Genomic DNA, 22892 nt, shown 5'->3' on the forward strand with positions numbered 1-22892 from the left:
TTGGGAGTGGAGAAGGGTGGGCATGGCTGGTACCCAAGTGACTCCTTGTTTTGGCCTTTTCCCCATCTCTTCTCCTCACTGGAAACACTCAAAAAAGTGGAAGTGGCACTTGAGGACACAGGTTAGTGGTGTCATGGTGGTACTGCTGAGCTGGTGATCCTTAAGGTCTTTTCAAACCACAGTGGTTTTGTGATTGACTCATGCTTCTATGATTTTAGATTTCTGGACTCCCTGGGATGCAGGGATGGGAACTGAGGGACCCATCCCACTGCATCCCACAACAAGCAACCCCACAAACATCCCCTATTCTTACCCCACTCCTGCTGCAGCTCTTGACTTCTGGCCACCATCAATCCCTGTCCATCCCCTTCAGGGCCAAACACCCTGGGAGGATCTGTGGAGCTGGGGGTCACCCCCATCCTGTCCCCCAGAGATGTGGCCAGGCAGCACCAATGCCATTCCCATGGCACATCTCATGCTCAGCCAGGTTTGGCACCTCCTGCTTGGCCGATGGGCTCATGCCCAGCTCTGCTGCAGGTCCAGTCCTGGCCACCTCCAGGGAATATTGGCACCACCAGGGTGGACAGTGCCCAGGGACACAGAGATGGACAATGCCCAGGGACACGGAGAGGAATAATGCCCGGGGACAGGGGGATGGACAATGCCCAGGGACAGGGGGATGGACAATGCCCAGGGACACAGAGATGGACAATGCCCAGGGACAGAAGGGTGGACAATGCCCAGGGACACGGAGAGGGACAATGCCCGGGGACAGGAGGGCGGATGAAGCCCAGGGACAGAAGGGTGGACAATGCCCAGGGACAGGGGGATGGACAATGCCCAGGGACAGGGGGATGGACAATGCCCAGGGACAGGGGGATGGACAATGCCCAGGGACACGGAGAGGGACAATGCCCGGGGACAGGAGGGTGGATGAAGCCCAGGGACCCGGGGCTCACAGGCACGGCCGCCCCAGCGTCTGCACCGCATTCAAAACCAGCCCCGAGGGAAAGTCCCCAGCGGGGAGGATTTACATGAGCAGGAAAGGGGCCGCGCACAGAGCGGCAGCTTTGCCATTTTTAGGTACTGGGGCCAGGGCGGTGGGAGCAGCCACTGCTTCTGCAGAAGCACGGGTTGGATGTTTTCCTGCCCTGGGCACTGAAGTATGGCTGGTCTGGGCACGAGGCTCTGGCTGCTCCAGGGGACCCTCTGGCTGCTGCCTCTGCTCACAGGTAGGCACCAAATGGGCTTTGCACTTCAGAGCAAGGAGCCAGGACAATGGCCTGGGCTGTGTCCCTTGCTCCAGGGCTTCCCCCATCTCTGCCTCAGTGCAATAATTTTAAGCTTTGTGCTAGTCTCTCTCAGCCCTGCTCTGTGCTGGGAGCCTCCCAGCGAGCCCAGGAGGGCACACAGGGCTCAGAGCCCAGTGCCTGCCTTGGGTTTGGGTTTTGCTTCCCTTCCCTTGGGGTGTGCAGATGGGACACATTCTGGGGCAGACAGGTGGCTTTGGCTGAGCGGCTGCAAAGCCAGCCTGGCTGGGGCTGCAGGTGGCAGGAGAGAAGGGTCGTTGAGGTTTATTAACCATTTATTGCTCTCAGAGGCCTGGGAATGGGGCTGGCACATTGCCAAGTCTATGGCCTCTGCTCTGTGGGGTTCAGTGCCCAGGAGCAGAGGAGAAATTGGGGGGGGGGGGCGAAATGCTTTTGGGGTGATTTATGGAGTCTGTGTGAACATCCCTGCGCTGTTTCCCTTGGAGAAGCAGCAGCAAACCCAGGACATGGCTCCTGTCCCCATCCAGCTCCTCTTGCCTGACACAGGGACAGCTACAAGAACCTGCAGCAGATCCCATCCTCAGAGGGAAACGTGTGCCCACGTGGCCACACAAGCCCAGCATGGATTCAAGGCTGCAGGGTTTGAACTTGGCTCTCATGATAATTTTGGGGGAGGACAGGGGAAGTTCAGCCCTCCTGTGGCTGCAGTGGAACTCCTGACACAGAGGGGCGTGAGGGACCAGCCTGGTCTTCCTTTAGAAACACCAACAGAACCTAGGGAGCAAAGGCTTGGCTGGTGGCACTGACAGGGACACAGCCAGTGCCCAGCCAGGACAAAGGGCATCTCTCATCCTGGAACAAAATGGAATGGGGCAGGAAGGGAGGATTTGCCTGCAGAGGTGTTGGTGCTGAACATGGACAGGGCAGCAGGGACCTGGAAGGGGCTCTGGGGCAATGAGAGGAGCCCCTGCCCAAGCCAGGAGGCTCCTACAGGCTGGAGTCTGAGGAGGGTGGCACAGAGCTCAGGCTGGGGAACTGAACCTTTCTTCTTTTTCTGTTCCTTCTTCTCCTTCTGGGGATGGGGAGGTTTGCAGCTGCCCTGCAGGGAGGTGCTGCAGCCCCACCTCCGTGCCAGCTCCTCCACAGGGTTTGGTGAATCTCCATCGAGAGGAGGGAACTGGGCACTCAAGCGGGGCAGTAAACAGGGCTGGGGCTTCCTGCCCAGCTGCAGCAAGAGGAACTGGCCCAGAGGCACTGGAGCTGTGGGCAGGGCACCCGTGGGTGCTGGGGGGGTCCCCACCTCCCCCTGCTTCCTGCACTGCAGGTCCCACAGCACCAGCCCTTGTCCCAGGGGCTGTGTGGCCATGGGATCTGGGAACACCCCTGGCCACCACAGGGCTCGAGTCCAGGAAATCCCAGCAGGGAAGGGTTTCTGCTTGGTTCAGGGAGTGGGAATGCAGAGCTGGGAGTGTCTGGGACCTTCCCAAAAGGCACCAGCCTCGGGGCATGATAGAGAGCAGATTTCACTGGGGTATCAACCAGAAAACAACCTGGAAAATTTTCAGGAAACAAAATGGAAATTGAAGGGTTTGTACCCAAATCTGCACTGCCCCAGGTCCTCTGAGCAGGGCTCTGTTGTTGCTCCATCCCCTATGGAGTGGGCAGGAAGGGCCAGGGCACCTCCACCCCACTGGGGACATCCTGGTGGGCTCCTGGCCACGATCTCAGGCCCTTCTCCTGTCTTGCAGGTGGGATCCCAGCAGACAAGAACAGCACCGCGAACAGCACAGGTACCCCCAGACCTGCTGGGCTCTTCCCCTGCGTGTGTCCCCAGGGTCCTCCTGTCCCACAGAGCTGCTGTCCCACCCCCCATGGGCTGTTCCCCCACAAAGGCCATCCCCAGGCTGTGACATCTCCCATGGCTCATCCCCAATCCTGCTCCTTCCTCTCTCTCTCTGCAAAGCCAGATCTGCTTGTTCTTTCCTGAGCACCCAAAGGTTTTTCCTTTGCATTTGCTGCGTAGCCAAGTCTGGGACCAGCACTGGGCTTGTGCCACAGCACTTGTGCCATTGTCCTTGGCCATTCCCACCCCTGGGGCCCTAAGGGTGATCTCTGCAACCCAAATGGGCTCCTAAAGTCACCACTCTGGCATTAAACATGGCCAAAAAACACAAAATAAAGCAAAGGGCCAAAAAATGTGGAAGCAAAAGAGAAAACAGCTGGGATTCCACAGGCTGTAATTTTGGAGCTGGGATTAACTAAACATGCACAGAGAGGGGTGCGAGCAGGACAGAAGTATTGGAGCAAAGACATTCCCACAGAAAATTGGAGTTTCCATCATCATGCCTTGTGCAGGCTGACCTAGAACAGAGACTAGACAGAGCTGGAGAATACAGGTTTATTTATTAGGAGACCTCAATAGATCCACCTTGGGGAGCACAAGAGCCCAGCCAGGGCTGCACCCCAGGTGAACCCAAAATGGTCACAAAATGCACCACTGGTCATGGGGTCTCTCACTTTTATAAGCTCTGGTCCATTTGCATATTGGAGTTAATTGTCCAATTACAGCTTTAGGTTATGCAGTCCCATCCTTCATGTTTTCTGTCTTCAGCCCACATTGTTTCTGCTCTTGGGCCTGAGATTTGGATCATTTGTCCTTGGTCCCCAGCTAGAGAAGGAATTGTTTTGTCTCCCTACTCTGTGCAGAGCTCACCATCCCCTCATGTGAAGCCCAGACCCACGCACTAAAGCAGCACAGAACCTGAAAAATAGAAAAGCTAAACCTGAGGCATCAATTAAAAGCAGACTTCCACCAAAAGCCTCAGATCTCATAGAATCACAGAATATCCTGATTGGAAGGCACCCCCACGGCTCATCCAGTCCCACTCCTGGCTCTGCCCAGACACCCCAGCAATCCCACCCTGGGCATCCCTGGCAGTGCTGTCCAAACCCTCCTGGAGCTCTGGCAGCCTCGGGGCTGGGACCAGTCCCTGGGGAGCCTGGCATGAGGATAATTCACCAAAACCAAGCTGGATGCTCAAAAGCAGCATGAAAATGGGAAGCTCTTTGTGTGGGAGGTGCTGGGGGGCTCTCATGGCAGTGGCTGCAGTGACAGCTTTGTCCCCTGCAGATGGCATGTGTCCCCCGGTGCACCAGAACGTGCGGTACGTGGCCGTCAAGAAGAACATGCCCATCTACTTCATCTGCTACACCCAGGAGCCCCAGCTCATGCAGTGGTACAAGACAGCAGAGAAGAGGGAGGACCTCTCTGTGCTGGATCAGAACACAGCCAGCTACCACATCGAGAGGACGAACAGCTCCATCAACCTCACCCTCCTCAGGACCAGCTTCGAGGACAGCGGGATCTACGTGTGTGACAGGAAGGGCCTGATGCACAAGGAGAAGCTGCACTCATGTGGGACAGAGCTCCGGGTCATGGGTGAGTGGCAGCTCCCCATCCTCCTGCACCCCAGGAGATGCTTTTTCTCCTTCTCTCCCATTTCCCCCTCCATGTGAACCCCCCATGGTGCTCCCACACCTCCCCCTTGCCCTGTGCTGGTGGGACCCTCTCTGACCCAGCTGTGGGTGCTCGATGGCACACAGAGGTTCCATTCCTCACTGCCAGCCCCAAGGAACAGGACAACCTCCCTGGGTCTGCCCTGGCATAGCCATCCTGCAAAACCCAGGGACATGTCCCTCTAATAAATCAGATTTGTCCTGCTCCTGGTGACTGCCGGGTGCTGCCCAAGGTGTCCCATCCCAGAGCTGGTCCCTGATGGACCCTGGGGACAGCTGCAGTGCTCTGGTCTCTCCCAATGCAAAGGACAGGTCACCCTGGTCCCCACATCCCCCCCTTGGTGACACACTCTGGGCATGGCAAGCTCATCCCTCCCCTGCAGCCTGGCTCAGAGGTGACCTGGGCTCTCCCTGTGCTGCTGCTCCCAGGTACCAGCAGCATCAAGCAGTACCAGAACAGGAACACGCTGAAGGACGCCATCATCATCATCCAGTCCATCCTACTCATTGTCTTCATCAGCATCCCCATCCTCCTCTTCCTAGACAAGGCAAGTGCCTCCAGCAGAGGGGATGTCCCCAGCCGGGCTCACAGCATTGTCCTGCAGTGCATCCAGGCAGGCCAGTCCTGGCCGTGGGATGGGTTTGGGGTTGTGGGTGGGAAGGTGGATACGTGAAATGGGAACATACCCATCTCAAATGCTGTGTGGGGACTCCATGGATGTGCCTGTGGAAGTGGTGGGACCTGGCCTGAGGACCAAGGCTGGGGACAGGGGATCCTGGTGAGTGCTGACCCCAACCTGTGACTCTCCATAGGGTGAAGACAAGAAGACCCCAGAGGAGGACCACACCTATGAGGTAATTAATGATAGCAGGACCTCCCTGACATCACCTGAGCCTTCACACAGGGGGTTGCGCCCCTGCTGGGTGTCTGATCACCTTGTAGCCCCTTCCTTGGGAGGAGGATCAGGGCCCCTTCCTCCCCAGTTTCACATCAGCTGTGCTGAGCTGCCCCAGGAAGCAGCCAGTGCACATCCAACATCCACCATCCACCATCTCCATCCTCTGTCCCTGTCAGAAGCTGCTCCAGGCTCAGGGGGAGCAGCCTGGGAGGGTCCCCAGTGGGTGTCCCAAGGGATGTGCCATGGCTGGAGCTCCCTGCCATGTCCCACCCTGTCACTCTTGCACTGAGAATGACACAGGAACAGGCGAGAGGCAGTATTGTAGAAAGAGTAAAAGAAGGCTTTATTCAAGAGACCCTTGTGGTTTATATGGAGTGATAAGATACATTCTATTTGATTGGCTACTTAACAAAAACACCTTTCTCACACACCGTCCTTGAGAAGAACAGAAAGACAAAGTAGAAAAACACCACCTGCAGATTGTTTATACTAACAAGTTATCACATCCTTACAACTCCCTAAAAAGTTCTCACAAGCCACTGTGAGAAACCCTTGCCGTTTCTCTCTCTCTGTCCCGTGGCACCCACACCACCCTCCTTGTCGTTGCTGCAGGGGCTGGAGGTGGAGCAGATGGCCACCTACGAGGACATCACTCCTTTCCGGGACGTGAAGGCCAAGTGGACAGTGGGGGAGCACCCAGGTGAAGAGTGAGGGGTCCTGTGCCCCCTGCCAGGCCCTGCCAGCACCCTGCCAGCCCCCGTGGGGACAGATCCCCTGGAGCACGGCTCTGCCTGGATCCCGGGCTGCCAACACCTGCACAGCCCAGCTCGGGCGGGGAGCCTGCTGCCCTGGGGTGCTCATGAGTCTGGGCTGTGTCCCCGAGGCTGCCCTGTCCCACTGTCACTGCCCCCGTCCCGCTGACTGACCCCTAAAGCTTCTGTAGAAATTAGGAGCCACCTGTGATCCCCCAGCAGCGAACTGGTCACACAGCCCAGGCAGCCCCACACCCAGCACTGAGCTCCAGCCTGGTCAGAGCCAAGGAAGGGCTGGGAATGAGGGCTCTGCTCCAGCCCCCCCACCCCGGGAAGGACAGCACCAGGCCCTGCAAGGACACTGCCAACAGCGCCGTGTGGCTGTTGTGAGAAGCAGATTTTGGGCCACTCTTCAGCTGTCAAAGCCATGGCTGAGTCCACAGGCCCAGCTGGCAGGGGTTTGAGGTGCAGGATCCCCCAAAAGCACCTCTTTTTCTCCAAAGACTATGGAAGAGCTGGGGAGAAAGGTCTCACCCAAAGGCTTGCTGCTCCCCAGGCAAGAGCTGGCCCCTGCCACAAGGTCATCCCCATGGTGAGGGACATGTGTGACCTCGGAACTCTGGGAAAACTGTAAATTGTGGGACACAAACCTCCAACTGCTTTTGAAGTCCTAATAAAGGTAATGGGTAAATCTTTATCCTGCTCCATCCTGCCATGCCCATTCCAGGGGTGTCCCATAACCCTGGTGCCAATTTCCTGGGAATAATGAGCAGCTTTTTTGGGTCCAGCTTAGCTGAAACCAAACTTCACCTCTTCAAACTCCACCCAGAGGGCAGGCAGGGATGGAAAACCAAGAGCAGATGTGAGGCCACCCATGGGGACCTCAGCAGTGCCAGAACATCAGCTTGGGATGGGACAAAGTGAATCATCAGGATCCAGAGCAGCAGAACAGGACCAGCAGCTCCACTCTCAGCTAGATCTGGGCTTGAAGGAGAAGCTAAAAAACACCTTGAGATTTGGTTTGTAATTAAATTATCTTGGCATGGCAGCAACAGCTGAGGGTGGTGGGCTCAGGGCACCTAAATCAGGGCTGGGGGGGCTCAGTGGGCATGGGGGCTTGGCTGGATGAGGGTGACAAGGGCATTGTGGCTCAAACTGTCCCCTCTCAGAGAGCCCAAGGCCTCTGTGTCCTGGTGTTTCGCGACATTTTGGGCTTCAAGCAGCTCCTGCAACTGCTCTGCACCCCAAAAACAGCCAGAGAAGGGTACAATTCTAAGAAAAAAAGGCTTTTCAGAAGTAAGAGGATGGTTCTTTACCACTAAAGCAACTCTGTGGAAAACTGGAATTCAGTTTAAACAGCTCAAAAAAAAGCATTTTGGAATTGATTTTTACTAGTTAAATAAAACTATCCCAAATTAGTTCTGCCACATAGATATAAAAGTTATTTAAGCATATTTTACTTATAAAATTGGTTAATTAAAAAAAGGAGAATTCACAGGGAGAGAAAAGAACTGGCTGTTCCTGGTTTCCACATTTGCCAAGATTTTAGCACTAGCAGAGCTCATTGCTCCATTCCTTGTTTTCAGTTTCCAAATGGAAGATAGAAGTTTTTTTCTGGCCTTCCCAGCTCCAGATTCCTCAGATCTCTGTAAACAACTCACTCAAGTGACTGAACAGAATAATAGAAAAAATAAAGAAAATTTGCTGTTTGCTAATTTGCTGTTTGCACTTGTGTCAAAAGCAGTTTTTGTGACCCCGGTCCTGCTCTGCTGCTCCTTCAGCCCAGGGATTTGGCTTCCTTTAAAATGCCATAAGTAAATAAATATTTCTGTAGTGTTGTTGGTTTATTTGAAATGCTTGGAGTAGTTTCTAAGAAGCTTGGAGATGGGGGTTTATTTCATTCTATACTGAGAGTGGTCTGTGTTTATAACACATTTAATGTAAATAAATATATCCGTCTGTACAGGCCAGGCTCTGTATTTTGTCCTGATTTCTGTCATTGAATCATGGAATCACACAGGTTGGAAAAACCGTCTAGGATCATTGTGTCCCCCAGCACTGCCAAGGCCACCACTAGCCCCTGTCCCCAAGTGCCACATCCACACAGCTTTTAAGCCCTTCCAGGGATGGGGACTCCACCACTGCCCTGGGCAGCTGTGCCAGGGCTGGACAACCCATTCAGTAAAGGAATTTTCCCTAATATCCAATCTAAACCTCCCCTGGCACAGCTTGAGGCTGTTTCCTCTTGTTCTTGGGAGAAGGGACTGACCCCCACCTGGCTACAACCTCCTTCCAGGTAACAGTAGGCAGGGGAAATCCCTGTTTTCCATCGGGATGCCCAGGCAGACAGCTGGGGTTGCCTGGGGAGCTGAACCTGGGGGTTCAGCCTCATCTTTTCACAGGAGTTCAGTGAAACCCAGCAGTTCCAGCTCTGGTAAATAATCCCCATAAATCTGACATGGAATTTCTCCTTGGACCAGTGAGTTCAGAGAGATAATCCCCCACACCCCAAACCTTCTGCAGAGCTGGGCTGTGGCTCAGCAGCAGCTCCTCGGTCAGGATTCCCCGGGCTGGGGATCACCAGGACCCCTGGAGCACACCCAGGAAAAGCTGTTTCACTTGTTTAAGAGCTCAGGGAAAGGTGGGTGGACACGGAGCCACCCTGAAGAGAATGGAGTTTTGTTTTTTTTGTTTTTTTTTTTTTCTTTTCCAAAGAATCCGGAAATCATGGAATGTGACGCTGCTTTAGATGGGATGCTGTGGGTTGGGAATGCAGGAATTGCAGAGCCAGAAAATGGCCCGGCTGAGGTTTGGGAGCCGATTATGCAACCGCGGCTGTGCCCGGCCCGGCGCTCGTCATGCGCCGCTTCTGCCTCATTTACTGCGAGACAGCGCCGGGGACAAAGCCAGCCCGGGGGACCCGCCGTGCCGGGACAAAGCCAGCCCGGGGGAGCCCTCCGTGCCGGGACAAATCCAGCCCGGGGGAGCCTGGCCCGGCTCAGCCCGGCCCCGCCGTGCCGGGACAAAGCCAGCCCGGGGGAGCCCTCCGTGCCGGGACAAAGCCAGCCTGGGGGAGCCCTCCGTGCCGGGATAAAGCCAGCCTGGGGGAGCCCTCCGTGCCAGGACAAAGCCAGCCGGGGGGAGCCTGTCCCGGCTCAGCCCGGCCCCGCCGTGCCGGACCGTGCGGGTTTAGCACGGCTGTGACCCAGAGCTGCGCAGGGCGCGGGAGCTGCAGTGACACTGCGGCGTCATCCAGGGCTGGGCTGGGCTGGGCAGCTGCGGCTCGGCTCAGCCCTGACGGATTTAAACACGAGCTGGAGTATAAAACATAAAAACACGCCCAGATGTTGCCGCTGTGGGGTGACGGGACACCTGATAGCGGCAGGACCCGCTGTTCCCTCTGCTGCCGGGACTGACATTTCCCTGTGACACCACCGCGTCTCCAGCAGCAACACCCGGGGGCTTCTCGGAACAGCCCTGCTCTCACTCATGTTTATCGAGCAGCTCTCCTCTCCCTACTCCCGCAGCTCCAGCGGCTCCGGGGGTGATGCTGCTGCTGGAAACCAGAGCCACACACAGCAAACGGGGGCCTGGGCGAGCCAAATCACCTCCGGACACAGGACACCCCCTGAACAGCAAAGGCCAAACCAGTTTGATTTGGGGCAACAGGGGCTTTATGTGGGATTAAAGTCCTTTAAATACCCCCTGGAGCTGCCCATCCAAGCTGCTCAAAAGCAGGGATGGGTGGGCTGTGTCCTCTCTTCTTCAAGGCCAGGCTGGACAGGGCTTGGAGCAGCCTGGGACAGGGGGAGATGTTCCCATCCCAGGGATGGCACTGGATGGGCTTTAAGGTCTCTTTCAACCCAAACTACTCCATGATTCTCTGATTCCCTTCTCCATCTCTTCTTCTGACCCCTCCTACCTCCTTTCCCCACCATTCCTCTCCTTAATCCCATGGTATTTCACGTTTGCATCTCAGGCAGGAGCAGGAAGATGCTCATGACCAGGTTTTCCCACAGCCTTGTCCAGCTGAGGATCAGAGAAAGCTCCCAGAGCTCTGGATTTGCAGTGGGCAGGTTGGATTCCAAATCAGCACCAGGGCAGGACAGCTCCTTGTCACACCTGTGACAAACCAGCTCAGCAAAAGTGTTTGCTGAACTTTTGACATTTTGGGAGAAATTGGAAGCAATTGGCAGAAATAGGATTCATCTGACAACGTCCAGCCAGCTCTATCCCCACAAACAAAGAGAGGAAAACATCACAGAATTATGAATCCTTTAGGTTGGAAAAGGTTTCTAAGATCATCAGTCCAACCATTCCTCCAGCTAAGGCCACCACTAACCCATGTCCCCAAGTGCCACATCCACACAGCTTTAAAGCCCTCCAGGGATGGGGACTCCATCACTGCCCTGGGCAGCTGTGCCAGGGCTGGACACCCCTTTCAGGAAGAACTTTTCCTTAATACCCAACCTAAACCTCTTCTTGCTTTAAGCCAGAAATGTCCCAGGGTGGTCAGCCCTGTGGGCCAAAGCTGCAGAGCCAGGCAGGAACATCAGAACACAACCAATCTCACCTCAATCTGATTTGGGTCTTGCTGTGATGAGGAAACTTTTAATTGCAATAAACAGGAGAATATGGTGAAATCATGGATCACTGGTCTCATCCTGAGGCAAACAAAGCTCCCCAAGCTGCACACCTGTGAAAATGCCTGGGATGAGGTAGCATCACCATGAACACCTATGCATTTATGCAGGGGGAAGGTGCAGAGCTGTTGTTGTGATCATGGACACACAGATCCATTTTAAACAGACCCCCTACTATATAAGGGGGGGCTCCACAGTTTCCTTCACCAGGTGAAAGAAGGAAACATTCCCAACCAAGCCACACCTGAGCAACTCACCAGCAGAAATGGCTCCAGGTACATTTTCTTTTGGTTTTAAAGGATTTCCAGTGTTGGGTGTGTAGGGTGACAGGAGATGATGATGGGGTGGTTCTGTGGTGGGCTACACACACTCCTTACCATTCCTAAATTAAAATTTGTCAATTTCTAAATCCATGAAAAAGAAAACCTTTCCCTGAAGTGTAACTGTAATTCACTAATCTTTAACCTAAAGTGGGCAAGGAGAGTGTTGTGAACTTAAAAAACAAGATCAATCCAGTTGTAATAGGTACTATTACCATAAATGTTGTCAGGGATAATAAAACTCATATTCCAAACTTCAGACAGGGATGAGGATGATGTCTAATAATGCCCAAGTCCTACACACTCCAGGGCATTCCTCCTCCTAAGGGTCTTTGTTTCAGATGAGCTTTGTGGTCTGTGTGAGCACAGGTGGACATTTGTGTTGGATGTCATGGGCTGAAAACCTTTAGGCTTGACCAAAATCAACAAATCCTAAAGGTGTGACCCAGGGACCAAAAGCAGCTGGTCACAGCATAGGTGATGCCACCAGTGAGAGCAGGGACAAGGCCTAGGGGAAAACATGACTATGTCAGGGAAAACCACAGGGACACCCCTTAGTTTTCATGGAGCAACCACAATTCCAGCCAGGAAGATGCTGCTGGTCTCACTGGGAGCAGCCCCAGCCCCAAGGGCAGGTCCAGTGAAAGGGTCTCCCTCAATTTCAGGGAGGGCTGAGCCCATCCAGTGTCCAACAGGGCACCACGGAAGGTGAGCGTGGATCCAGCACAGGCAGAACAAGCTGGGAATGAATTCCCAGGTGCCACCTCCTCCTCAGCACAGTCCCCAAGGACTCCCAACACCTTCCTCTCCACTTTGCAGGGTCCTGGCTCTCTCCTCTGGCCATTGCTGTGATCACCCTGGGACTGCAGTGGCCACAGACAGCTGCCACCTTCCCGGCCATGCCCCTGTCCAGCCTGTTTGCCAACGCAGTGCTGAGGGCTCAGCACCTTCACCTCCTGGCTGCCGAGACCTACAAGGAGTTTGTGAGTGCTGTGGCCTAAGGGCACCTCCTGGTGTTTCCTTGATGGCTCCAGGACTGTAAAACTTCCCAGAGAATTCCCAGCTGTTGGTGTCTTTGCCAGCTCTCAGGGAGGAGAAGGAACCTTAACAGAATAGGGCAGGTTGTGTCCCACCAGCCTGGACACTGTCACCTCTCTGATGCCTCCTTGGGGCCATTTCCACCTGTGTCCAGGCCCCTGCACAGGAGTAGCTGGGAGGTGGCACAGATATTTTGAAGGATTTCTGTGTCACCTTTGTCCCTGGGAGGGTCTGGGTGCTTAAACCCAGCAAGTGTCTGCTGCTACCCAGGAGCTGGCACAGGCTGTCCCTTTGGCACAGGCTGTCTCTTTGGCACACACTGTCCCTTTGGCATAGGATGTCCCTTTGGCACAGGCTGTCCCTTTGGCATAGGATGTCCCTTTGGCAGAGGCTGTCTCTTTGGTACAGGCTGTCTCTGGGGATCATCTCCTCCTTGGGAGAACCTGTTCCAGGTGTGTTCTGTTCCTCCCCTTCCTGGGGCAGTGTCTGCCACCCTTGTGACACCCTGTTCCCTCTGGTGACACTGAGTCACCTACTGCCCTGGGCACAACTGGCCCTTATTGAAGAGCAGCCCCTTGCCCTAGGGAGAGGGAGATCTTCAGGGCAGCTGTTGTGCCAACACACAAACTCCTGTTTCCCAGCTCTCCACCCTCTCCAGAGGCACCTCCTGTCTCCCATTTATTCCTTGCAAAGAGGAACCATGCAGGACAGCTTGGGAATTCTCAGTGCTCTTCTCCAGCCCATGGGCAGCAGACCTGAGTGTATCTGGGATGTCTCCACAGGAACGCAGCTACATCCCAGAGGACCAAAGGCACACCAACAAAAATTCCCAGGTAGCCTACTGCTACTCAGAAACCATCCCTGCTCCCACGGGGAAGGAGGATGCCCAGCAGAAATCGGTGAGTTCTGACCTGGGGCAGGCACAGACCTGTCTGTAGAGTTTCCACTGCAAGATCAGAGGGTTTCCACCTGTGAGACCTTTGGTGTTTTCACCCTCCTCTCTCTTCTTTGCTGTTTAAACCCTGCAGACTGTTCTGGGTTACACCATAAATCATATTCCCAGCTCCAGCATGAGAACACTGCTGTCTGCACAGGACCTGGGGCTGTGTGGTGCCCTCAGCCTGCAAACTGGAGCTGCAGGGGCAGTGTCTCTCTCTGGGCCACTCCAGGCTGTTCCAGAGGTTGCAGGACACTCCACCAAACACCACACCAACTCAGCTTTGACCCTTTCCTGCCTCAATTTCAGGACATGGAGCTTCTCCGTTTTTCCCTGGTTCTCATCCAGTCCTGGCTGACCCCAGTGCAGTACCTGAGCAAGGTGTTCACAAACAACTTGGTTTTTGGCACCTCAGACAGGGTGTATGAAAAGCTAAAGGACCTGGAAGAAGGGATCCAAGCTCTCATGAGGGTAAGTCCCAGCATGACTCTGGAATAACAGAGATCTTCCAGGCACGGGGAACTTTCAGGGATCCACAGACCACGAGAAATCTCCCTGAATTCCACAGGGCATCCTTTGCTTCCCTTTAGACAACAAGATCATGACCCCCAGTGCACAGGTCCCACCACTGAGGAGGGTAAGAACACAGGACAGGTGTTGCCACAACCCCTCAGGGAGCAGATTCCACCAGGAATCACAACATGCCAATCCAAAATCTTTCCAAGCCCAGCACCAAGGAATTCCCAACATCGGACAAATAGCAGCACAATGTTTCTTGTATCTCCAGGAAAAGCACTTTGAAACAGGCAAATTTTGCAAGGTTAGAAGCCTCACAACATTTTACAAACATATTTTTGTGCAGGGAAGGATTCGCTCTGATGTTTCCCTCTTCCATGAACACAACACTCCAAGCTGAGAGCTGGAGGGTGTTCTCTCCAAGGAAGATCTTGCCAGAGAATCCCAGAATGGTTTTGGTGGGAAGAGACCTTAAAGCCCATCCAGTGCCGCCCCTGCCATGGCAGGGACACCTCCCACTGTCCCAGGCTGCTCCAAGCCCCAATGTCCAACCTGGCCTTGGGCACTGCCAGGGATCCAGGGGCAACCCCAGCTGCTCTGGGCACCCTGTGCCAGGGACTCTTCACCCTCAAAGGGATGAATTCCTTCCTGAGACTTTACCTGAATGTCCCTTCCTTTAATTTAAAACCATTTCTCCATGTCACTCTCCCTCTCTTTTAAAGCCCCTTTAAAGTCTTCTTAATTTTGGGTTTGTTGTTTTAAATTAAATCACCCATTATCTGCCAGGACACACTTCAGTTATGCTTATTCTAGAAGTTTATCTGCCAGTATCACCCTGAAGCTGTAGCTGTGAGAAATTAGTCTGGGCTATTATTTACATCTTCTAGCAGTTAAATAACTCTGCGAGTCAGGCCCTGTGAGCACACACAGCTTCTGTGCTGGAGTGAGGCAAAGGAGTCAGGACCACTGCAGATTTTGCTCTGCATTCTATATGTGTTTGGGCACTGGGGAGCCACACACAGAAATGAAACAAATATTCCTTTTTCACCAATTTATGACACTTTTTATTTCACCAAAACCATTTTGATGCTGAGCACAGCAGGGGGAGTGGCTGAGTACAGATCTCCAGATGGAGATGTGGGGCTGGATCAGAGCTTTGGGAAGGTTGGGGAAGAGAGAATTATTTGTGCAGTTCCCCATCCCTTTGGCTGGAGGGGCTGCAGAATTTCTCTGTGATTTTCCCTTTACTTTAAGCCCCCCCAGGACACTCCTGCCTCCCTGCAGCCCCGTGTGTGTCCCTGGCACGCTCAGTGTGGCATCACCCCGCGGCACCACCTCCACCTGCGCGTCCTGCCACGCACCTAAAACCACATCTGAAATCCCATTTAAGAGCGGGGGGGAATCCCCCTGACCTGTCCCAGAGCTCGGCAGGAGGCTTGTCCCTGGGAGACGCCCCTGCCCGGCTCCGCGTCTCCCGGAATGTCCCCGTTGTCCCGCAGGAGCTGGAGGAGCGGAGCCCGCGGGGTCCGCAGGTGCTCAAACCCACCTACGACAAATTCGAGCTCCACCTGCGCGGCGAGGACGCGCTGGTCAAGAACTACGGGCTGCTGTCGTGCTTCAAAAAGGACCTGCACAAGGTGGAGACCTACTTGAAGGTGATGAGGTGCCGGCGCTACGGAGAGGGGAGCTGCGCCCTCTGAGCCTGCCCCGCTCCTCGGAGAAGAAAGTGGAGAATAAAACCCGCTACTGCCGACACGAGTCTGGCTTTTGGGGAGCACGGGATGTTCGGGGGGCTGGAAGGGACGAGATGCCATGGGGGAGGTGCGACTTGGGGCTGGCAGGGGAGGGTTTGGGGCTGGAAGGTGTATTTTGGGTTGGAGAATGAGGATTTGGGGCTGGGGAGGGGGGATTTAGGTCTGAGAATTTGCTTGAATTTGGAGCTGGGGGGAATTTGGGGTGGAGTTGGGACCGGGGATGAGAATTTGGTGCTGGGAGGTTGGATTTGGGGATAGACTTGGGGGTACAGGGTGGATATGGGGTGGAGCACAACTGGGACTGAGGGGGGTGGATTTGTGGCTTTGGGGGAGATTTAGGGGTAGATTTGGGACTGGGTGGTGGATTTGGAGCTGGAGGATAAGGATTTGGGGCTGTGAGGGTGGATTGGGGAGTGGATCTGGGGTTGAACAGCAATTTGGGGCTGGGGGTGAATTTGGGGCTGGAAGGATGAATTAGGGCTTGGATTTAGGGTTGGGGCAGAGTTGGGACTGAGGGGAGTGAATTTGTGGCTTGGGAGGAATTTGGAGGTAGATTTGGGACTGAGAGGCAGATTTGAGGCTGGGAAGGTGGATTTGGGGTCTGAGGAGGGTGGGGCTAGGGGGTGAATTTGGAAGGTGCTGAGTCCAAGGTGGTCTTGGTTGGTGGTGCTCACGAGGTGGGTGCTGGTGCCAGCCTTGGCACAAGCCCTGAGCAGAGGATTTTCCTGTCCTGCATTTGGGAACACCACAGCTTCCCTGGGGAGGCTCAGTTTTGTGCCCAGAGCCCACTCACCTCAGCAGGTGCAGGCACTTCTCAACACAAATGTCATGGCAAAGGAAAAGCTGACAGCAAGGGAAGCCCTGGCCCTGCAGGGTCATGCTTTGTTATTGAAGCAGCTGAAATGAGGGCACACAGAGGTGTCCCCAAATCCCCTCGGTTGTTTTAACTCATTCCCAATGCTCAGCTCCATCACCACTTGTCCTTGTGGTGCCATTTCCTGAGATCCTGATGAGCTTCCATTTGTCCCACAAAAAGGAGGATTTGAATTTTCTTGTCTGCTTGAAAGGAGCCAAGTCCAGGGTGGCCTTGGCTTCTCTGGAGCTGCTCCTGCCATGAGCCAGCCCTGGACACTGCCCAGGCTCCCCAGGGAATGATCCCTGTCCCCAGGCTGCCAGAGCTCCCAGGGATGCCCAGGGTGGAATTGTTGGGGTGTGTGGGGCCAGGGGAGGGACTGGACGATCCCTGGGGGTCGCTCCCAGCTCAGGCTATTCCGTGGCTCTGACTCCTCCTGCAGTTTGCCTGGAGCAGTGTCTGCCCACCCTTGTGACACCCTGTTCCCTGTGGTGACAATGAGTCACCTGCTGTCCCTGGGCATGGATCCTTACTGAAGAGCAGCAGCAAAACCCCAGCAGTTTAGGGTGTGACACAACCAATACCCATCAGATTTTTTTGTTTGTCAGTTGAGAAGATGGGATTTCTGCTGGTTTGCTGTGTCTCCACACTCCCCCTTGCAGGCCCTGCTCTCCACCCCCTTCCAAAGCCACAGAGAGCTGACCTGACCAGTCAGGTCCCCAAGGGAGGGGAGCAGCAGAGTCAAACAGAAAGCTCTGCTCCTGCAGAACCATCCCCCAGCTCCCTGCCCGCCCACTTCCCTTGGGACAGGGTGGGAGGGAATTCAGAACCTGCCCTCCACAAGGCACCGTCCAGCCCGATGGAAAGGGGAACAGACGGGAGTTGGAAGGACTTACTTGGGGTGAGAGTGGCTGGGTGTCCTGGCTCATTGCCTCATGATGTCAGTCAGTCCTCCCAAAGCAGAAACATTTCCAAGTGGTAAATTCTGGGGAAGCTGCCCCTTATATATGACAAAAATATGTGCATAGGGACGAAACTAAAACACGTTGTAGAGAAGAATTTACACTTGAATTCTCTCCCAGGCCAATGAATTGTCTTTGGAACAGTTTGACCTCAAAGAAGACGTTTTATTTGATCTCAGTTTTAATGATGCCACTGAATTAAAGCAGCTCTGTCTTCATAATTTCCAAAAGTTTTGCAGTGTTTTATTAGGGATGAGAGTTTCATGTTATGAGACACCATGTGCGTCACATCCAATGTCTGCTTCTCCTCCAAATACGTAACAGCAACAGAAATGGGCAATAAACCTAAATGCTTCTAAAATTAAGCCCCAAAATAAATGCTGGTTTTGGAAATGAGGTGTTTTCCTGTCAGCTTATTGAGGTCAGCTATATCTGGAACCAGCAGAGCTGCAGGATTATTTAGACAGAGTATCAGATGTGGGCAGCACTTCCAGAACAACAAAAGGAATGAACCCTCCCTGCAGGAACCCATGTAAAGCCCAGAGTTGCTCTGAGAGAACTGGAGGTGGAAGGTGTCTTACCAGCAGGAGTAGCTGTGGGACTCATTTGCACAGGCACAGGGAAAGTATTTCCCTAAGATGAAAAAAAATAAGTCTTGTAATAAATGTGTTGAGCCACAAGAGCCTTGTGAACCACAGCTGTTGAACCCCAAGTAGTTGGGGCATTAACATTACGTAAAACAAAGGTTCTTTCTACTTTCAAACATGTTTTCCATTAAATAAAATAAGATTTTGTAACCTGGTAATGAATGAACATCTGAGGCAGATCAAGCAATGGGAAAGGGCACCAAGCTCACCAAATCATGAAGAGAAGGGGGTATCTTATTTCATAACAAACTCCTGCCCAGGTATTTTGACCTCGCTTTGCGAAAAGAAAAGCTCGGGGATGAGCCACAGGAATGATGTGAGATCTCTCTTGAAATGAGAGAAATGTAGCCTGTTTAACAATACAGAGAGCAAAAGGGTGATTTGCCACAGGAGAAATCACCTGGCTGTGGCTGAACTTGAACCACAAAGGTAAAGGTAAAGCAAAATCCAGGGTCTGGACACAGGGCTTGGAGGACTCCAAGTGGGAAGATGTGGTGATTCATAAGGGAGTGACCAGGGAACCTGGCCTCTGTGAAGGTAAATCCCTGCTGGGGCAATTTCTATATCCTATTGGCTTATAAATGCATCAAAATATGAAATTTTCACCATCCTCAGCAGTGTGACCAGAGGGTGAGGGGGGAATTCTGCCCTGCTCAGGTGAGACCCCACCTGCAGAGCTGCCTCCAGCCCTGGGGTCCCCAACACAGGAAGGACGTGGAGCTGCTGGAGTGAGCGCAGAGGAGGCCATGGAGCTGCTCTGAGGGCTGGAGCCCCTCCACTCTGGAGCCAGCCTGGAGGAGCTGGGGGTGTTCATCTGGAGAGGAGAAGCTCCAGGGAATGCTCAGAGTCCCTTCCAGGGCCTCAAGGAGCTCCAGGAGATTTGGAGAGGGATTTGGGACAAGGGCTGGAGGGACAGGATGACGGGGAGTGGCTTCCCCAGGGTTAGATGGGATATTGAGAAGGAATTCCTCACTGTGAGGGTGGGGAGGCCCTGGCAGAGGACTGAGCAGCTGGGGCAGGGCAGGCTCCAGCCATGGTAACAGAATCACAGAGTTAATGGGGTCGGAAAAGCCCTCACAGATCATCGAGTCCAACCTGTGTCCATCCCCACATTGTTCCCCCGCCCAGAGCACTGAGTGCCACAGCCAGCCGTGTCTCAAGCACCTCATCAGACAGGACTCCACCACTTGAGCAGTCTATTCCAATGTTTAATGCTTCTGTGAAGAAATTCTTCCTAAAGGCCAGCCTAAACCTCTCTGGCACAACTCAAGGCCATTTCTCTCCTCCTGTCCCTGCTCTCTGAGCCCAACTGCACTCCAGGCAGCCCCTCATGTCAGGGAGAGCCAGAAGGTCACCCCTGAGCCTCCTTTTGTTCAAGCTAAACAACTCAGCAAGAGAGAGTTTTTGTAAACTGCTTTTACAAATACATCAGCAAAAAGGGGAGTAACAAGGAAAACTGTAGCTCAAGGGGGTTTTCATCATCAGTGGGGTTTGATCCACCAGCTCCATCCCAGGGGTTTAATCCTTGCCAGGTCAAAAGTGAGTCCAGCTTCTGGCACCAGACACACAAGCACACACACATACACACAAAAACATGGGCACAGCCCTGAAACATACACAAATATTTCTCCCCACTCACAGGACACTCTTGCTGAACAAAACCAGAATTTATTAGGAAATAGCCTCCAAGGAAAGAACTGTGAAGGAAGTAACATTCAATGAGAGTCAAAGAAATATCAGGAAGGAAATAGCCTCCAAGGCAAGAACTGGGATCCAAGGAAATAGATAAGGGAATAACAGTCAGGGATTAGAATCAAAGGAAAGTTTTGGCAATGCCTATATAGTTGCAGGAGCTGGAGAAGAAGTGTGGGCATCTGTCCTCTTCCCCTCACTCAAGTTCTTCACATTGTATCTCTTCCTGGGAGACATCTGTGTTCTCTTTCTGCATTTGTTTCTGCAATTCTTCTTTTTGAGTAAGGACATCAATGATGTTTTGAACCAACAGCAATTCAGCTTCGCTGAGGTAAACCCTGGAAACTGCCATGGAAGGGAAGGATTTGGAGAGTGAGGAAGGGCAGGTGGTGCACGCAGAGGAGCAGAACTGGCATCTGCTCCCTGCTCTTACCTGCTCTGCACCCTCTCCCTCCCTGTACTTGTTTTTTCTCCATCTCTGTTGCAGTTTTACAGACAACCTGAAAAATGTCACGAAAATCCACAAATGACAGAGGTTTACACCCAAAAAGAAGACAGAGGAGTCCTTCAACTTTATTTGAATAAAGAGAGAGAGTCCACCGGGGCGCACGCCTGCGGGGTTTTCTCTCTGGGGGTATCAGAGGACTCAGCCACCCTTTTGTGCCAAACTCCCAGCCACACGATGCCCTCTTCCTGTCCCCACTGTCTAAGGTAATGGGAAGGTGCAGCTGTGGGAACTCAACACATCACTCTGAATGTCCAGAGTCGCCGAGAGAACCCTTGGGGGGCTCGGAGATCCTGGAACGTTGCCAAAAGTGTTTGGTGGCTTGACTTTGATCCATCTAGAGATGAAACATCTGTGTATGAGGAAATGGAAAGATTTAGAGTGTGAATAGTGTGTTTGCAAGGTGAAGTAAAAATTTTAGAATTTAGGTACAGGGGGGTCATGAAGACAAGATGGAGGATTCAGGGCGTGGTCCTGGGTTCTTCTTTCTTCTTAATGTCTTCCATTTTCTGTGGTGATGTTGGCACTTTTGGATTGGTTCATGGTGAAGGTACACTTGTCAAGAAGGGTGAAAAGTATTAGGAATTAAAGGTAAATATGATAGATGTAATTTTTACTATAAAAGACACAACTGTCCCGTGGGTGGGGGAGAGTGCACTTGGCTGTCCTGCTGAGCGGACCTCAGCTGGGCAGAGAGAAAATATTGCAGATAAGAATTAATAAACAAGATTGAAGACAGAAAACCTGAGAGTCCAGACTCGTCCTTCACTGTGCGACCACCTGGAACCACCTTTTCCTGTATCGGGGCAGAGACAAACAACAGCGAACCCTGAGACGCAGCCTTCGCGAAGTGCCTACCACATATCCCACATTGAACCTATTGTTTTATCCCAAAGTTCAGAAACTGAGCCTTGTGCAGAGCCTTGTCTATCTTAGGAACCAAGCTGTCTGGGCTCTGCAACAAACCCACCTGCTTGAAGATCACAGCAGAGAGGTTAGGACCCTTTTCAAAGACACTAACAACCATACTTTCAACCCAACAAATTATTTGTAAAGACACTAGCGTACATCTTTCATCGAAATACCGAGGAAAATAAGCAAAGAGGTTCGGCCATAGAGGGCTGCAGGAGGTGCTATCCCTGCTCGGGGTCATTTCAGCTGAGACAAGGAAGACGGTTGCCCAAAAAAGGATTTCCCTGGCGGGCCCAGAGCTCTCCATCGAGAGTTCTTCTCCCGGGGCTCCTGGAAATGCGACGTGTTTAAAACACACAAGACAGCCTGGCGCCGGGAGAGCGCGGGCAGCTTCCCGAAAGCCGGGCACAGGCGGGATGGCCGCCGGCAGAGCCTGAGGGAGCCGCAGCGCCAATGGCGGGAAGCGCGGGCAGCCTGAGGGGCGGCAGCTCCGCCTGCACCACTGCCTGTGCTCTGCCCTGTCTGGGAAGCAGCCACTGGAGCAGTCGGGAAAGGGCATTGCCAACGCTGCAAAGCAATGCAGTGAGCGAGGTGAACGGGGACAAAAAGGCTTCTGGACATCCCATGGCCAGAGGTCCCTGCTCCCGCTCCCTAAGCAGGGAGGTTTGGCCAGGGAGGGCTGCAGCAGGTACCAGCACCTCTCCCTGCTCTGGGGTGTGTCAGCTGAGCCCAAGGAAGATGGGGAGCCCCAGCAGGGGTGGCAATGGCTGGCAATCCAGGGAATGAGCCCTGCATGCAAAAGGCAGCTGGAGAGGATGGGAGTGAGTTCTTCAGCAGCCACTGTGGGGAGGGAGCGGGGAACAATAGGGCAGAGCCATCAGCAGAGGAGACTGCTCGTGCTCACAGAGATTTGGGAGCGCCCCGGGGCCCAAGACATCCATCCCAGCGCCGGCGTGGGAAGGGCTGCTTGGGCTGGGAGCCCCTAGCCGTGCCCAGCGCTCAGGAGCCGCTTTCCCAGGGCTCCCCCAAACGCGACGTGTCGGAAACACGGCCCGAGGAGTCCTGGGCAGCGGCACCTGCGTGGCTGCGGGGCTCCAGGAGGAGCTGCTCTGCACAGGAAAGACTCTTGGTGGCATGGGCAGGACTTACCTTCTCAGCCACAATTTTCTGGTGTGGCTAGGCTGGGAGACACGTTCACTCTGTCGGGTGCACTTCTTGGGAAGGAAAATGGGAGATTTGCAACATCAGTTGTCCTGTAATTTTCTGCCAAACAGGAGAGAGGGTGAAAGCTCTCATTGCTGTGTGGCTGAAGGCAGGAGAGCAAAGCAAAGCTGGGGAGAGCTGGGACAGAAGGCAGGACAAGCTCCCCCCAGGCAGGCTGGACCCTGCTGAGCTGAGTACTGAGGATGCTGCCACAAGCTTCAGGCCTGGAAAAACTTCTCCTGGGGCACCCAACACATGCAGGGGCATCTGCAGTGTCACATGGGGCTCGTCACCTGGGCACTCCAGCTACAAGACAGACAGCTGTTTGTCAAACAAGATAGTGACTTATGTGGAAGACACACTTCAGTATCAGCAGAACCAAGACGAAGAAAACCAGGAAAACCACAAATGTGATCAAGTACACCACTGCTGCACTGGTGTCCGAGTGATGGAGAAGGAAGACTCGCTCACC

General features: G+C 53.7%; 2 protein-coding genes across 2 annotated transcripts; both read left to right on the plus strand.

Moving 5' to 3' along the window:
• Positions 1-1095: 1095 nt before the first annotated feature.
• On the plus strand, positions 1096-8133 carry CD79B (CD79b molecule). The gene is made up of 6 exons (XM_039701053.1): positions 1096-1232; positions 3020-3061; positions 4402-4710; positions 5217-5335; positions 5601-5642; positions 6299-8133. The coding sequence occupies exons 1-6, from the start codon at positions 1166-1168 to the stop codon at positions 6395-6397; spliced, it is 678 nt and encodes a 225-aa protein (XP_039556987.1). The 5' UTR covers positions 1096-1165; the 3' UTR covers positions 6398-8133.
• A 3188-nt stretch (positions 8134-11321) lies between these two features.
• LOC120498393 (somatotropin) lies at positions 11322-15643 on the plus strand. The gene is made up of 5 exons (XM_039701050.1): positions 11322-11356; positions 12221-12384; positions 13222-13338; positions 13686-13847; positions 15392-15643. Exons 1-5 carry the CDS (start codon positions 11347-11349, stop codon positions 15590-15592), a joined length of 654 nt encoding a protein of 217 aa, XP_039556984.1. The 5' UTR covers positions 11322-11346; the 3' UTR covers positions 15593-15643.
• The last annotated feature ends 7249 nt before the right edge of the window (positions 15644-22892 follow it).

This window comes from Passer montanus, unplaced genomic scaffold, assembly GCF_014805655.1.
Source record: "Passer montanus isolate IOZ18808 unplaced genomic scaffold, ASM1480565v1 scaffold148, whole genome shotgun sequence".
Classification (NCBI taxonomy): domain Eukaryota; kingdom Metazoa; phylum Chordata; class Aves; order Passeriformes; family Passeridae; genus Passer; species Passer montanus.